Raw genomic sequence first — 15,346 nt, 5'->3', positions numbered from 1 at the left:
TGTTTAATAACGAAGAACATTAAAATATTACTGTCGGCAAAGTTATGTGACATTAGTGACGTTTGTACTAACTTGGTTTTAAAGCCTTTACTTTAAAATATACGCCGTTCAATAGCTGAGCTTAATCTTACAGAGAATGATCAAAGCTCATGTAGAAACAAACAAACAAATGAACAAAAGATTTTCTCCTTCATTTCTGTCAAACAAAGCTGAAAAGTTTCCAGCTGTTAGTATCATGGTTGCTAGGCAACCTGGGCAGCACGAAGGAGGCTAAACCGTCCCATTTCACAAGCCTCACACTTCCGGCCTTAGCGGTCTTTGAGTACGCGGCCCTTGTGGACCGTTAAGGCTGCGTACTTTAAGGCTGCAGACCCTGAATTGGGATACAGCCTGGGTAGTACCGTTACCTCACAACGACAGTGGTCCTTTCAGTTTGCATCCCAACTTAGATGAAGGGGGACAATTTTTCTTCTTGTTAACAAGAAGAAGTTCAATATCTCTACCTGCTGAGAATTTGCAGTGAGAACAAATCTTCCATGTTCTCATCCAGTCCTGTGTTTTAAAAACGACCTTCCCATTCCACTAAACAGCATTTTTAATTACATCTCAGGAAAGCAGTTTTGCAGTTTTAATACCTTACATTTAACAAGATAGGCAGTGTCATCCAGCCAAGTAGAGTTTGACTTCCAGCTACTCACTCACTTATTTTCAGATTAGATTTTCTTTCAAATGTAATTTTCATACTCCGTGTTGTTGTGTTGTAGGCACCAAAACTATCAAGTTTTCATTGAGGGAAAGGTTTGGATTCAAATACAAATGTTCATAATGTTAACCACATTAGAGGCTTGAGCTCCATTTTCTGCAGCATAAGCCTGAAAACATTAACAGAACTAAAAAAAATAAAATAAAAAACTAAAAGTCAAATATTTTCACAGTTTAAACATTTGGATCCGTGAACATGACTTACACTATTTTTCATTAACTTCTCCCAAAACGGTTAAGTTAACAAAAAAAAAGTTTAAAACTCAGTTAAAAACCTGAAGGTTGAAAATGTGCTTCCTATCTAAAGTCAACATTTATTACTGGCTTTGAAAGGGAATTTTTATATATGCAGCCAGCAAGTTTGCTTTTACTCCCGTTCCTCATTTCTTTCTTGATCACGCGTACAGTCTATGACCACAAAGAAAGAAAATAAACAGAAAAGCCACGTTGATAATAAAGGTGTCTGTTGAAAAAAGAATCCACGAAAAAAACAAAACACATTTCCCTCTAAATCAGAATTCAGTTTATGTGAGTGGGAATGTAATTTTTCTGAGTCGTGGCTCTCTTGTCGTATTTATCTACATAGAGACAAAGAGACAGATTTATCTCTCTGCTTCTGCTGTATTCATCACCATTAGCAGTTTATTCGCTGACATAGTCGTTACTACATTTACTCTGTTTCCTTTGCATTCATAAATCCTCATAACAGGAGCTCACACAGGAAGTGAAGTGTAGAACAGCGGTCCCCAACCTTTTTTGCGCCACGGACCGGTTTATGCCCGACAATATTTTCACAGACCGGCCTTTAAGGTGTCGCTGATAAATACAACTAAATAAAACTAGTACCGGTACTGAAAAGTTATTCATAACACACGTGAAAAGACCCAGGAAAACCGAGTTAACGATAAAAACGATAACAAAATAACGCTGAAAACCGATAAAAACCCTGAAAACCATACATTTCACAGCTGAGCCTCAACTCTCGCGGCCCAGTACCAAACGACTCACGGACCGGTACCGGTCCGAGGTCCGGGGGTTGGGGACCGCTGGTGTAGAACATGTAGGGTCAGCACTCCCACATACTCCTGCAGTGTACAGACACACCAGCACACAGACTGACCGGAGCCCTGACCGGTAGATGGTGCAGAGGTGGTGCTGTGCCTGCCACGGTGATGGATTGTGGGGTACACACTCAGATATCCGTGTACACTGACCATGAAGGGGATGGATGAGCTAATGTTTCCTGTGGCTTCTACCACCATGCCTATTACTTTGTTGTCTTTCCCGTTATAGAGCCCCTTATCTGACAGATTTCTCATTACATTCAATCTCAGTGTAATTCCTCTGGATCCCTGTATATGTATCTGTTAGGCTCAGGGAATGACCTGAATGGAGTTGGACAGCTCCTGTGGAAAGATGAGTTGCGGTCAAGAGGCTCCACTAAAAATGATTTACTAAGCTGTCACCGGAACCAAATTAACCTGGACTGCATTTGACCGTGTGACTGGTACTTTAAACTAGATGGTGGTTGTTTGCCTCCACAGCTGTTTTCAGGCTGGATGCCTGCTTAAATTTTCCAGAGTAAATAAATGCACTTGCTTATTTTCAAAAGTAATTAGTTACTTAGTTACTTTTTAAAAACACGATTTACAACATGAATAGGTAATAAAGCGATAGATCTTTTAGCCCAATTCTACTTTTTTTGCATAATCCATCATATAAAATGTAATCAAATGGAAAAGTCTCTTTCTAAAACTTGTTTTGTTAGTTTTAATCTTTTAACTTTATGCATCAAGCAAACATTAAATGATATGCAACATTCTCTGACTGGAAGAAATTTGTTGAACATTTAAACCTATTTTCTGCACATTCCAGCACATAAAATAAAATAGTTGTTTGTGTTTACACTCACTCTTTCTAATAGATGTGAGTAAACCACAGCAGAAAATAAATAAAATCAAAGACTCAGCGGTCCTGTTGCTCTATTTTCACCTGTTTAGAAGGAGTGGGGCAGGCGGAGGTTTACCCTGGTGCAGGTGTGTTGTAGCGGTCAGTGGAAGGATCTGGGAGTTTCACATTCCCGTGGCAGCGTACTGTCGGTGCTTGCTCAGAAGTTTAGGGGGTTTTTCGCTGTAAAAAGAAGTTTTCTTCCCACGCAGTGAACAGCGGACTAAATGTTTTTGTCACTTTTTATGGAATCAAACTCAAAGTAAGGTCAGTACTTCCACGCTTTAAACGCTGCACGCTCATACTCTCTCCCGCACTCGATATATTATTCATTGTTGATCTGCACACAGCTGTTGCCACGAACATCGCACTCGCTTACGTCACTGTCATGAGACACTCGTCAAAAAATCACGGTTTTAGTAACGCAGTAACACAGCGTGCTTACGGGGAAGTAACAGTAATCTAATTACCTTTTTTGCAGTAGTAATCCCTTACTTTACTGGTTACTTGAAAAAAGTAATCGGATTACAGTAATGCGTTACTTGTAACGCGTTATTGCCCATCTCTGCTGAGGAGCATAGCTATCCATGGTTGTTTCAATGAATAACTTTTAATAAATGTTTCCAAGTGTTTAACACTTCTGCAGTGGCAAGCACAAAGACTGTTAATATATGCTTTCAACATCTTAATGCGATATGCTGTGGTGGTTACTTGTGGATATGGTTTCTAGTGCTTGTGTGGCAGAGAAAAGTGTAAAGGTGTAAAAGGAGTCAGACTCCTGCATTAAAATGCAAAAACAGGTCTCAACTAAAGTCCAAAATAAACAACCTCTACAAAGTAAAGACATGCAAAAAAAAAATTGAAACAAACATAAATCCAGAGACACAAGAGGCCTAGCAGAACACAGGAGGTCACTGGGAAATAACTCTGAGCTTGCCACGCAGAAAATGCACAAAAGGCAAAGAGAAGGTAAGACTATAAATACACCGGGAACGGATCGGGGAATGAGAAACAGGATGGGGACCAGACGCAGGTGAAACTGTGTCCAAATCTGGAGGCTGCATGTTTCGAAGGACGTGGCCTACATAGGGCACACCTTCACAGGCCACAAAAACTTCAGAAACCGGAAGTGTAGCCTATCAGCGCTGCCTCTGTTGCCTAGCAACCATGAAACTGGCAGCTAGAGAGGTGTTGGAGAGAGATGGAGGACAAAATCCCTAATGCCATGTAACTTGTATGAAGCCAAATTCAATGTTATAGAGCGATATACATTTAAATGCAGTGACTGCTTCCCTCAGACTGTCAGTCTGACCTCCAAATGCAACCTTCAAAGGATGCAGCCCCTGAATTTGGAAACACTTAATCAGCCAGTCAAGGGAAGACAAGAAAATAAAATTATCACATGACATGAAAGAAAATTAAGCTTCAAAGCAAAACATGGTGGAACCAGAAGAACCAGAAAGAACATCCGAGAACAAAGTTATAAACACACAGATGAAGGAAGAGAAACACTGACATCAATAACAAACCCAAAATATAAGAAATAATAATAATAAACAAGGAACTGATAACTGAACATGTGAAATCGAACTTAAATGATAAAACTAAAGTATAGTATTAGCAGAATGGTAAAGTCATCACAGCCAAAACCCCCCAAAAAACAAAACAAAAGTTCAAAACTTTAACCTCAAAATGACACGTGGTCACTATTCATGTTCAGGGATGTTTGGAAAATATAAATAAAATAATAATAAAGCCTGTAAGAGTGCGGTGTATGGGGCACAGAAATGTGACAAAATCTTTTAACTAACATTAAGTCTTAACTTTCTGAATGAAGTAAGCAATCTATAATAACAAAATCTGGGTTGATTCATTATAAAATGTAAATTAATCAAAATCATGTAACATACCCTCTTTAAGTGCTGCACACTCAAAATAAAGAAGCTAACTCCTGTTTCTTATTGACCTCTAAGCCTCTGGTAATAAAGGTATTCTTGCCCTACTTGCCTCTCTCTGCAGAATACAAGCAGTCATTGGCCATCTGTCTATATGCAGCTTACATGATAGAAGTGAGGAGACCGACTCTTTCCTGCTGCTGCAACCGGAGAAATGAAATGTGTGGGTGGAGTGTAATTGCATCTCCAAGGAGTTGAGCTAACACTGATGTTATAAGTCCTGTCAGACAACTCCAGCACTGAGCAACATTTTACTCTGAATGTGTAAAATTACTCCTTGGGAGCTGAAATAAACTCAGAAATGTTCTGTACTCAAACTTTAATACTTTGTTTTTTTGCTGTTCTACCCACAACAGAAAAGGAATCATATGGAGAGTATCGTGTAAGACAAAATCTTATACTCTGTAGATGTTAGCATCTTTTTTTAAAAACCAGAAAACAGCTTTGATACTGGGAACAGCGTCTCAATGTCCTCGTTTCTCACTCCAGCTGACCTTCATGTCTCCTCATCCTCCTTTCAAACTGGACCTCAGGGTCCACTGAAGCCTCAAAACTCAGGCGCAATCGTCTTTTGTTAAAAAACACTGCATACACTGCATAACCTCAAGACCCGATCCATTAAAAGCCACCTGGGACACAAACACACACACCCTGTGAGCTGTACTCCTGCAAAAACATCAGGACAACTTTGACAAATAACAACTCTGCCTGCTGACTCTGAAAACAGCTGAGGGTCATTTGCACTGTTACAGTTTGCAGTGGAAATGGAGAGAGGAGGGGAATCTATGAAATTGCCATTAAAGGAACTGCTTTACAGGAAGGAGACGACTGAATGATGAAGCGCACAAATTCACTTCACAGGTTCCAGCAAATCATTTATGGCTTCATTGAAGACGGGAACACAACTTTATTAATGCATTAACATGAAGTAGGTCTATTTTGAAGTGTTTGGTGCACGGTCAGCAAACAGTCTGCACTATAGCTGAGTGAAAACACTCGACAGGTGGAAGCTTTATCTTTCCTTTCCTTTTGGATAAAGCTTGTAGTAAGAGCTGGATCAGGTGACGCTGAACCATCCTTATAGACTCAGGCTGCTGGGGGACTTCCCATCATGCACAGAGCACTCCTCCTTCACTCCCCTCTTTTCACTTTTCCACCACCACATGTCATTACATTTAACTTTCCTCTCTCCTGTAGTTTGCATTTTTCCTGTTTGTTGCTCATGTTCTCTCTTTCTTTCCTTTTTTATTCTCCTTTTTTTCCTCAGGGAGGGGCAGCCATCTGCAGATACTGGCCCCTGTGAGCAGCACTCGGAAACAGTGCTGCTCACAGGGGATAGTCTGTTGGTTTTCTCTAATAATGGCATTTTTAACCTTACAAAGCACATTGGAACACCTATTGTAAATACATTCTGTGAAAATGAAGGTTAATCAAAAAAACTTTTCCATCAAAGATGTATGAACAGCAATTTTCACTGCAGTTTCATGAAATGGTCCCAAATTATTCCGGCACACAGTCTGATGGTAGAGCATCGTGGTCGGTGTAATAGTTCATGTTCATGGACATAAGTCATGTACCTCCAGGCTAAAAGAGCAACAAAGGCCAAATTAGGAAGTGGAAGATCATAACTTTCTGATACACTACCGTTTGAATCCCACACCTTGCTTCAGATTACTTGCAGCTCCATAGTGTAGTGGTTCACACATTTGCCTAACAACCAGAGGTTCCCCAGGAGAAGACACAAATCCTTTGGGGGTTGCATCAGGAAGGACATCCGGTGTAAAATCGTCCAAATCAAATACACAAAGCTATCCGCTGTGGGGACAGCCTCGTTAATTTCTTTGTTATTACGACTCAAAATAAATAAAGGGAAGGCCGCTTGTAACTTGGATTGATCGATATCTTTGTGCACTTTTTTTAAAACTACAAATTGTAGGTTCAGCTGTTGTTGATGTTCAGCTTCACTTGCTGCTAAAGCATTCTTACTACATTAATGAATATTTCATGGTTCTGTTTAAAGTATGTTCACCTGGTAACTGAAAACTGATTTATTAGGTTGCCTGTCGTGTAAAGACACACGACGCCAGCATTACTTTTAAACCTGCGCTGAGCGACACAAAGAAAATGAGGGCAATCCTGTGTTTGTAAAGAAACAGATCATATTCATCACTATTTCCTGATTGACCATGAGACTGCACTGATGTGAAAGGTGTGCTTGAGTTTTGATTCCATGTTTCTGGGTAGTACATCCTTTTTCCAGATCTCTGTGGTGGTCACCTGACAAAAGTTTAAATAACTCGTAGAGTAATTTGGCCTGGAAGATGGTCGACACCCTGCTAGATTTGTACAATCTATGAGTTTGTAATTCCTACATCATTGGTTCCAAAATGGTGTGCTGAGGCAAATCCAGGTATGCTGACATTTATGACCACCGTGTGTTTTGTTTTTGGAGCATACCACAACTTATCCTCACTGCAGTCTATCTGTAACCTGAAGAAATAAAAGATGAAAAACTAGCAGCTCTCAAAGTTGAGAAGTTTGCAAAAACGACCCGTCTGAAAGCTTCAGCGGTGAGGTCAACAGGCCTTGGAAGCTAAACATCCCCCCTCATGCAAACTGAGATCCAAACAAAAACCATTTATATCAACTATACCACCCGTGGATTGAGTGCATTTGCCTGACTCAAGGTATATGTCATGTTCAAGCTTGTAAGATGTAATTTTTGCTTTTATAAATAGTTAAATGACTTTTGTCATCCTACCTGAGATGTGATGACCTCTATGGATGCCATGAAGCGGTCAGCAATGATGGACACTCCCAGGAACATGTACATGAGTGACAGGAAGTAGACCACAGCTCTGGCCACCTGGTAACCGACTCCAGGGTTTTCGGGGTACCAGACAGGTAACAGGATGCCCGGCTTGCACACGGTCACCTCATCACACTTATCCCCAATGCTGGGTGATGTACTATTATCATTAGATAAGGAAGGCAGGACGGAGGAGGAGGGAAATATGGAGGGCAAGGCTGTTCTTGGGTCAGGGTTCATGCTGGGGTCACTGCGCTGGGACTCTGGCTGGCAGGGTGGCAGTGGAAGGAGGAAGAGGAAGAAGAGGAGGAAGGGGGCAGGAGAGGCGGAGAGAGACATCACGACGTTTGATTCCCACGAGAAGCAGGAAAGACGAGGCAGAAGATGATGGGAATAGGCAGAGGAAGAAGAAGACGGGAACGGGAGATGCTGGGTACAGCCGAGGGTGCTGCGACTAGCTCACCTGCAGAGGGGGGAGAGAGAACGAGAAGGAAAATCAGGATTAGTTCATGAATAAAGAGAAGAAAAGGCTTTAAAAGCTGTACCGAAGACCAAACAAAGAGTGCATTTGAAGCTTATGCAACATTAAGCAAACACTAAAAGAAGTGTCTTCTATGCTGTCAGACACTTTTTAATGAAAACACTGAGGGAAGAATAGAAAGGAGAGAAGAGTTCTGGCTACGCTAGGTTTTAAAAATCACACAAACTTTTTACAGTTGCATCTGTGGTTTTACCAAAGTTACACAAATTTACACCCTTCCCAGCAAAATGTGTCAGTGTTGGTGTGAAGCCAGTTCTGTGGTGGAGCCTTGAGAGCCAGCCAACATTTCGACAGGTTTCAGAAACGATTCTTACACAGCTTTTGTAGGAAAAGGTGTGAAACCCTTCAGAGGATAATAACACAGAGGTCGTCATCTGTATGATCTCTACACCTTCAATGCAATAGTGAAATTCTCACTGCAGCCCCTCCCATAGTCACCACCCGTCTTTGATATTATAAAGGTATGGAACCACTAAGCACTGATCTATGCATGCATCCACCCACCCAAAGGAATTAATGAGCATAGATACAATATTCATTAACTGGCACTCCATTGGTGGAAACTGGGTACCACTCAATATCCACACTGCTGTCTAGTTCCAGCAAGAAAATGCAGCTCAGAGAATAATGATGATGCAGTTATATCTGGCTCTGTAATCTTACTGTTTCAGCCCAGCAGCGCTGTGATAGACTTACAACCTTTCCAGGGTGTACCTCAACTCTCCACATCACAGCTGACGTAGGCTCTATTTCCCCGCGACCTTAAACTGGATTATCAGTTAAGAAAATGAATGGATGGATGTTTTAACTAAGAAGTTTACAACATGTTTCTCATTACACACTCAGTGGCAGCAATAGCAGTTGCTTTCCAAAATTTATTTCATCAAATTAAAATTCCAGCCCTGCACTTGGCTTGCTCTGCACCCAAGAAATACTTTTTTGAATATTTGTAGATAGATATACGTCAGTATATCGATTTCTTTCTCTTTTTAAAGAGTTTCACCAGAAACAGTTTTGCCTTATTTATACGATGATGAAGTCATCACCCTTTAGATGATGACTTCACTGACCCTTATCTGTTGAGGAAAATGTCAAATTTGTCACAAAATCACACCTCTTGACTTTAGCTTTCATTTTTCATTTTCACCGTGCTGCATCTCTCACCCATGCGTTCGTTGCCTTCTCCCTGTAATGGCATTTAATCTAGAATGCCTAGCAAAGTCCTGGATAGGCGACAGGATTTCCAAAACTCGACTGCCAGGCTTTGCTGGCAGGACATAATGCCTACTCTCAGCCACCTACACTAGTGTATTAAATAAGATTCTCCTCCTAAAAAGTCCCTTCACAGTGTTCATTGCAGTATTCATTCCCCCTCTGATACAGGAGAGCTGTTCATCCCCTCTCTACATTGCTGATCCTGTGGCACAGAGCTGTTTGTGATGGGGCTTCGGTGCTTTGGAGTTCTCTCCCGCTCCTCATTCAAGGAATAGAAACTCCAGAGCAATTTAGGAAAATCAACCTTTTCACACTGGCTTTTGTTCCCACTCAAAGTAACCTTACTTTGTTGTCCCCTTGATATTATTTTGCAGTGCGTTTTATGTATGATGTTTTTGACCTTGCATTCATACTGTAGCTCTTGTTTTTCATATGAAAGCAGAAAATAACTGGATTGTGAATTATGTAAAGATTTCCCCGTAAATATAGACAAAGGAAGTTGTAAGTGAAAGCTGGCAGGTATAAAAGGGTGGATTCACTCTTGAATGAAACATTGAGGTGAGTCACCAGAACACAGAAAAATAATTATTTTATCTCTATATTATCAAGGCTCAATAGAAAAAGCTGGAGCAGAAGGCTAAGTGGAAGAAAGGATGACAAATGCAGACAGAAAAGAATGAATAATGGATGAATATAGTAGTGTGTGACTTTTAGTTCGGTTTAGTGTTACCTCGTGTCGCATAAACGTCTTAAAAGCAGCATTTTCTCTATTGTTTACCTTGAACTTCAGATGGAAAGAAAAACAAGTGAGGCAGAAACCCGGAGCAGGGGTGAGAACAAACGGAAAAAGGACAAACAAATGCAAAAAACTCTGAGCGAAAACATGAGAGACAGAAGAAGAGAGGGATGGGAGGAAGAGAGTCAAAAGATAGAAAGACGGTACAAAGAAGCCGAGACAGCAGGGAGGACGAGTCGCCATGATGGCCTCCAGAAAAAGAGGCTTGTTTTTGTTTGAGTCATGCAAACCCAGAACTGCTCACCAAATTCTTTCTGCTCTTTCCCTTTTAATTTGAGACACCAACACACTAACAATGCTAACGCTTGTCTGAGGTAAGTTTGTGTGTGCGTGAGCATGCAACGTCACTTCTGCCAACTGGTGAAATTTAGACCTCAGCGTGAAACCAAAGGATGGACAGATGGACCGAACAGTGTTTCCTGCAGTTTGTGCAGCAGTGCCTAATCTTCCACCTCGCTCTCCCTCTTACGCTTCATCTCTCTCCATCCGTCCATTAGTGAGGAGGGAAGCACCTGCTAACACCTTCTGTTTTACAACATTACACACCTAATCTGCTCTCATATTAATTTGGTTGATGAAAATATGAAAATTATGCTCATATAAAAAAAAAAGATAACTTCTATAATCCTGCTGTTTATCTTTCTTTTGTTTTTTTTTGGAGAACACAGGTTTAGTTATTCCATCAGAAGCAGGACTTCTGAAGCCATCAGATCACTGAAAAAGACGACCAGAGCTCTTTTTAGGCCAGGATCCAGTTTTACATTTACACAACAGCAAAGAAAGAATCACACTTCCCAGCAGTCACACACACAAAGGTCAGCCAATTCAAATATTAGATGCCACCTTTACAAACATCATGCACGATTAGTTAGACGATTAGATTCTGTGTGGTTTCAGCTTGTGTTTGTATAAGAAGACATGTTTAGTCTCCATATTTGCTCCTGTGTATCTACTGCAGCCTGAGCCCAACAGGACAAAAGCAAAAGTGTGTCAAAAACTGCTGTTCTGTCTGCAGTCGCTCGCGTAGCTGGTACACACAAGTTGTCCTTTGGCGGCATCATGCTGCACCAAAGTTTTTAAGCCATGAATCATCAGTCTGATTGCTGTAAACATATAAATACTTTGGTAGCACAGCTCCATAATGCTGCATGATGGATGCACTGGCACAGCTGTGTGAAAGAAGCAGCCGTTGATTAGTAGGTTCGTTTCTATGCACCAGCACTCATGAGGTGCTTTGTATTTACGAGCCATTCAGAGGGCAGAATCTGAAGCTGATTCATGTGTGCACACTTCCACAAGGACTGCGGTTCATAAAGGAAACACCGGCTGCGAGTAAGGTTTTATAAACCAGATTACAGTATGGATCCTACATATTGTTTTATAAACGAGGCTGAAGGACTGCAGAACACAAAATCAGGCTGTCAGGATAAAATGTGCTTTCCATTGTCTGCCTAGGAAAGTGTGCTTGTTCTCAAAAGAAAACAAAATAAATTTATATGAGTAGCTCCAGGCTGTCCTGTTGGACTGTTTCATATTAGACTTCAGTTATCAGCTGAGAAGCTTAACAGAGGCTGCTGCGAACCGGCTCTTAAGAAATATAACCGAAACTAAAAAGTGATTTTAGTGAAGATTTTTAGAAAAGAATACGGCACTTTTGATGTAAAGTCTGTAAAGACTAATATTTAATGATCATGGTAATAACAAAGTTTGTATGAATAATATTTACAGTCATTAATGGGTTAATTTTCTGGATTCCAGATGCATCTGGACGGTCTCATTTTGCCTGACTTTAAAACATGAGAAATCAACAGTCAGCTGATATTATACCTTATGTTAATAATGTTATACTTTATGTTAATAGAAGATCTGACTAGAAGACATGTGTACGTGTATGTGGAAAACATCAGGCTGAACACTTCCAAACCTCGGTGCAGTTTTTGCTGTCGGACAGAAATCACTGCTGACTAGAGACTTTCAAAAGTGATAAAAATGACTGACTTACTTTGATTATGGTGTTGACTAAACTGCTCATAAGACACAAACATTTCCAGGATGTCTGACCAGAAATAAATGTAGAAAATTAGACGTTGAGGCTCATGAGAATCATTTTGTTGTTGGGTTGAAACATTTAGATTCAGAAAGAGCCATAACCCAGCCCCTGTAACCCGGTGACTAAAACACAGGTAAGAGAGAGGAAGGAGAGACTGAGGATTAAAATGTGCTCTGATGTATGCATGCCTTTCAGTATAATGAACACTTTAACATAAATATTACTGCTGAGGTTATTTTTTTACTGAGCCTTTCACAAATATGAGCAGAAATTAGTTTTTTATTGTGCATATCAACCATAAAACCACTCAGTGCATTTCTAAAGACAATTCTGTGTTTTTAAATGTGCTTATGTGGGTAAACTAATGATAATAATTACACTGAGGTATTTCATTAATCAGCTTATGCGAGCACCTCCAGATTGAAATGCTTAACAGACTCCAGTGTGATTCAGCAGAATTAGATTAGCTTCAGTATCTTTTGACTGACTCACCTAGACTGCTGCAGCATTTACTCCCTGCTTAAAAATGCAATTTGAAGGAGTTTAAAGAAGAAAATGATCTACAGAAGATTTTATGGTTTATTGTAAAAACACAAATGAGCAACGTCTACAGAATAAGCCAAAACACCAAAGAGCATGCTTTATGAGTCAGTATTTATGCACAGACAGATGGGTTGTTTAGTGAAAAGTTGATAATATAAAGATGGATGAAGGTCATTTATTGAGAACTGGAAAAAGTGAGAGATGGGTGGGAAAAGAGAAGGATGTACCCATGAATAAAAGAAAGAAGAGAAGAGTTGTGTGAAACCCAAATGGGAAATTAGAGATAAAAAAAAATGGGGCCAGCAGGAAAGGAGGAGTTAAAGACAGGAGATGAAGAGAGATCAAAGAGGGAGGGAAAGAGTGAGGAGGATGGATTTAAAGGAGGAATGAAGAAGCAAAAATTAACAGACTGATGCGAAGTACAGATGAGGAGTGACAGAGGGGCGAATCAGAGATAAAAAGCCAATAAGTTGAGGAAGGAAGAGTACAACATGAGTGATGGGAGGTGCATAAGGACAGCGGGTAGTGAATAAACAGAGGAAGGAATCAGTAGTAGTGGTATCACAGTAATACCCAGGACTCTTTGGTAAACAATCAAACACATCATGCATCTCTTTGTATATCTAAAACGGTACTCCATTTGTGTCCATTTGAGCAATTATTTGGTGACACAAAGGATTTTGGGTATGCAGCCAATGCAGACATGTTGCTAACAGCAACACAACAATACTATGTAGCTTGGTGTTGATGATGCTGTGAAGAGGTAGAGTTTTAAAAAAGCAGCATGAAAAGCACAGAACCTGGCTGTAGCAGACACATTTAACTTCAAGAAGTCTACTCTGACGATTGTCTTCTCTGCAGGAGTTAAACTAAAAAGCTGAACACAGCACAGACATGAACAGAGTAGCTCACAAACTGGTTCTCTATGACGCTCCCCTCTGCTGAGAGTAAACAGCTACATAGGAACCTGTAGGGACCTCAGGAACAACCTCATGAATGACACGTTTCCTCTCAGGATTACTTATTTTGCATGTGGTCACCACCATGGTCTCTGTTAGGCTCTTCCTGCGTGGACAGCCCTCTACAAAGGGAATGCTGGGGAATGATCAAAGATGAGGAAACCACAGGTGGAGGGTAGGAAAAAGAGGAATAAAGATATGAGAGGTAATAAAACACCAAATAAAAATAATGCTCAGGAGGAAGGGAGGCAGAGGGAGGAGAGGATGAAAAATAAAGATGCAAGACTGATGTGAGTTCAGGTCCTCAACATGTATATGGTTTGTAATCAGAGTACAGTTGGTAATCTTCTACTCATGAAATAGCCATTTACAACAAATGATGATTAACCATGATTGCTGGGGTGCACAGCAGTCCACATGTTTGACCCCAATGTGTGCAACATGAAAAACAATGTGGAAACCGCAGAAACAACCAGAATCTGATCTCACAGACATGAATGACAGGCTGCTTATTATTATTATTAAATATGTTACTTTAGATTAAATGATCAGAAAAAGAGCTCAGCGCTGGGTCTCACCATTAATTAGCTTTCTGTTGTGTTGCCACTAAATGATTTCTTTGAATATGTTCATTAGAGTGACAACAGTCATGTGACCAAAATGTGACCAATCATTAAATGAAACCACTGGTAATAGAAGTGAGAAACCCAACACATAAGAAGAGGAAGAGGAAAAGTAAAATCTTTCCCAAAATTCACAACTTTAATCATTGTAAAGTGGTCGTACAGAGCGAAACCAAACCCAGGCAGCAAAAGGCAAAGCCAAAAAACAGCCCGAAAAGGGAAAGTAAATCAATTGAAAGCAACACATAATAATAATGGATTGCATTTATATAGCACTTTTCAGGACCTCTCAAAGCACTTTACAATACCACTATTCATTCACTCTCACATTCACACACTGGTGGAGGCAGCTGCCCTGGGGCAGACTGACAGAAGCGAGGCTGCCATATTGCGCTATCGGCCCCTCTGGCCATCACCAGCAGGCGGTAGGTGAAGTGTCTTGCCCAAGGACACAACGACCGAGACTGTCCGAGCCGGGGCTCGAACCGGCAACCTTCCAATTACAAGATGAACTGCCAACTCTTGAGCCACGATCGCCCTGGAAGACAATCTGGTAACTGACAAGAGAGAACAGGGGATAATATACAATGAAGACTGAAAGTAGGTGAATCTGAATCTGGTTGGCGCAAACAATAAAAAACAGAGAAAACTGTCAAAGACAGGAAGTGAAACTGACAGGAGTGCAAACACACCAGGAAATACAAATTAAAATTGGACATTTAAGTGGGCTAAACAATAACATGTTCAAATTGAAAAGTTTTAGAGCACTTTATGATGCAAATAATTTTAGTAACACCAGTTGGATCTAGTAAGATAAGCATCTTCTCATCATTGTATCACTTCTTTGAACAGCTTGATGCAACTGTCATCTACTGATGAGCTGCTTGACTTACATCTGCAGTTCTGGTCAATGAAACATCAAACAGGAGCAAGATTGATGTGTTTTCTGTCTGCACTGATTAGACACATGCAGCTTCCTCTTTAAACTAATCACAGCTACACTGATAGTCTGACACTGCGCTATTAATTACCCACTAAGAATCAACACAGGAGTGAAGTGGCTGCTCCTGCGGTTTCTGTGGTTGCACATTAAGCATCCGGAGACAGAGTAATCTACACTGAATCGTTCTGCAGCAGCTGTTCGCT

At 40.6% G+C, this 15,346-nt stretch overlaps 1 protein-coding gene across 7 annotated transcripts in view; it reads right to left on the bottom strand.

Moving 5' to 3' along the window:
* The window catches only part of slc8a2b (solute carrier family 8 member 2b), a 201,535-nt gene that overhangs the window by 48,552 nt on the left and 137,637 nt on the right, over positions 1-15,346 (bottom strand). For 6 of the 7 annotated variants that reach the window (XM_080888611.1, XM_080888614.1, XM_080888612.1 and 3 more), the window contains one exon: positions 7,426-7,936. The exons of the other annotated variant lie outside the window; for it this stretch is intronic. In XM_080888611.1, the coding sequence (XP_080744737.1) occupies positions 7,426-7,812 (387 nt within the window). In that variant the 5' untranslated portion in view covers positions 7,813-7,936. The remainder of the gene's footprint in view (positions 1-7,425; positions 7,937-15,346) is intronic. 7 annotated transcript variants of the gene reach the window in all.

This window comes from Rhamphochromis sp. 'chilingali' (assembly GCF_963969265.1).
Source record: "Rhamphochromis sp. 'chilingali' genome assembly, chromosome: 8".
Taxonomy (NCBI): Eukaryota; Metazoa; Chordata; class Actinopteri; order Cichliformes; family Cichlidae; genus Rhamphochromis; species Rhamphochromis sp. 'chilingali'.
The sequence above is the reverse complement of the archived record's forward strand: the minus strand, read 5'-3'. Positions and strand labels throughout refer to the sequence as shown.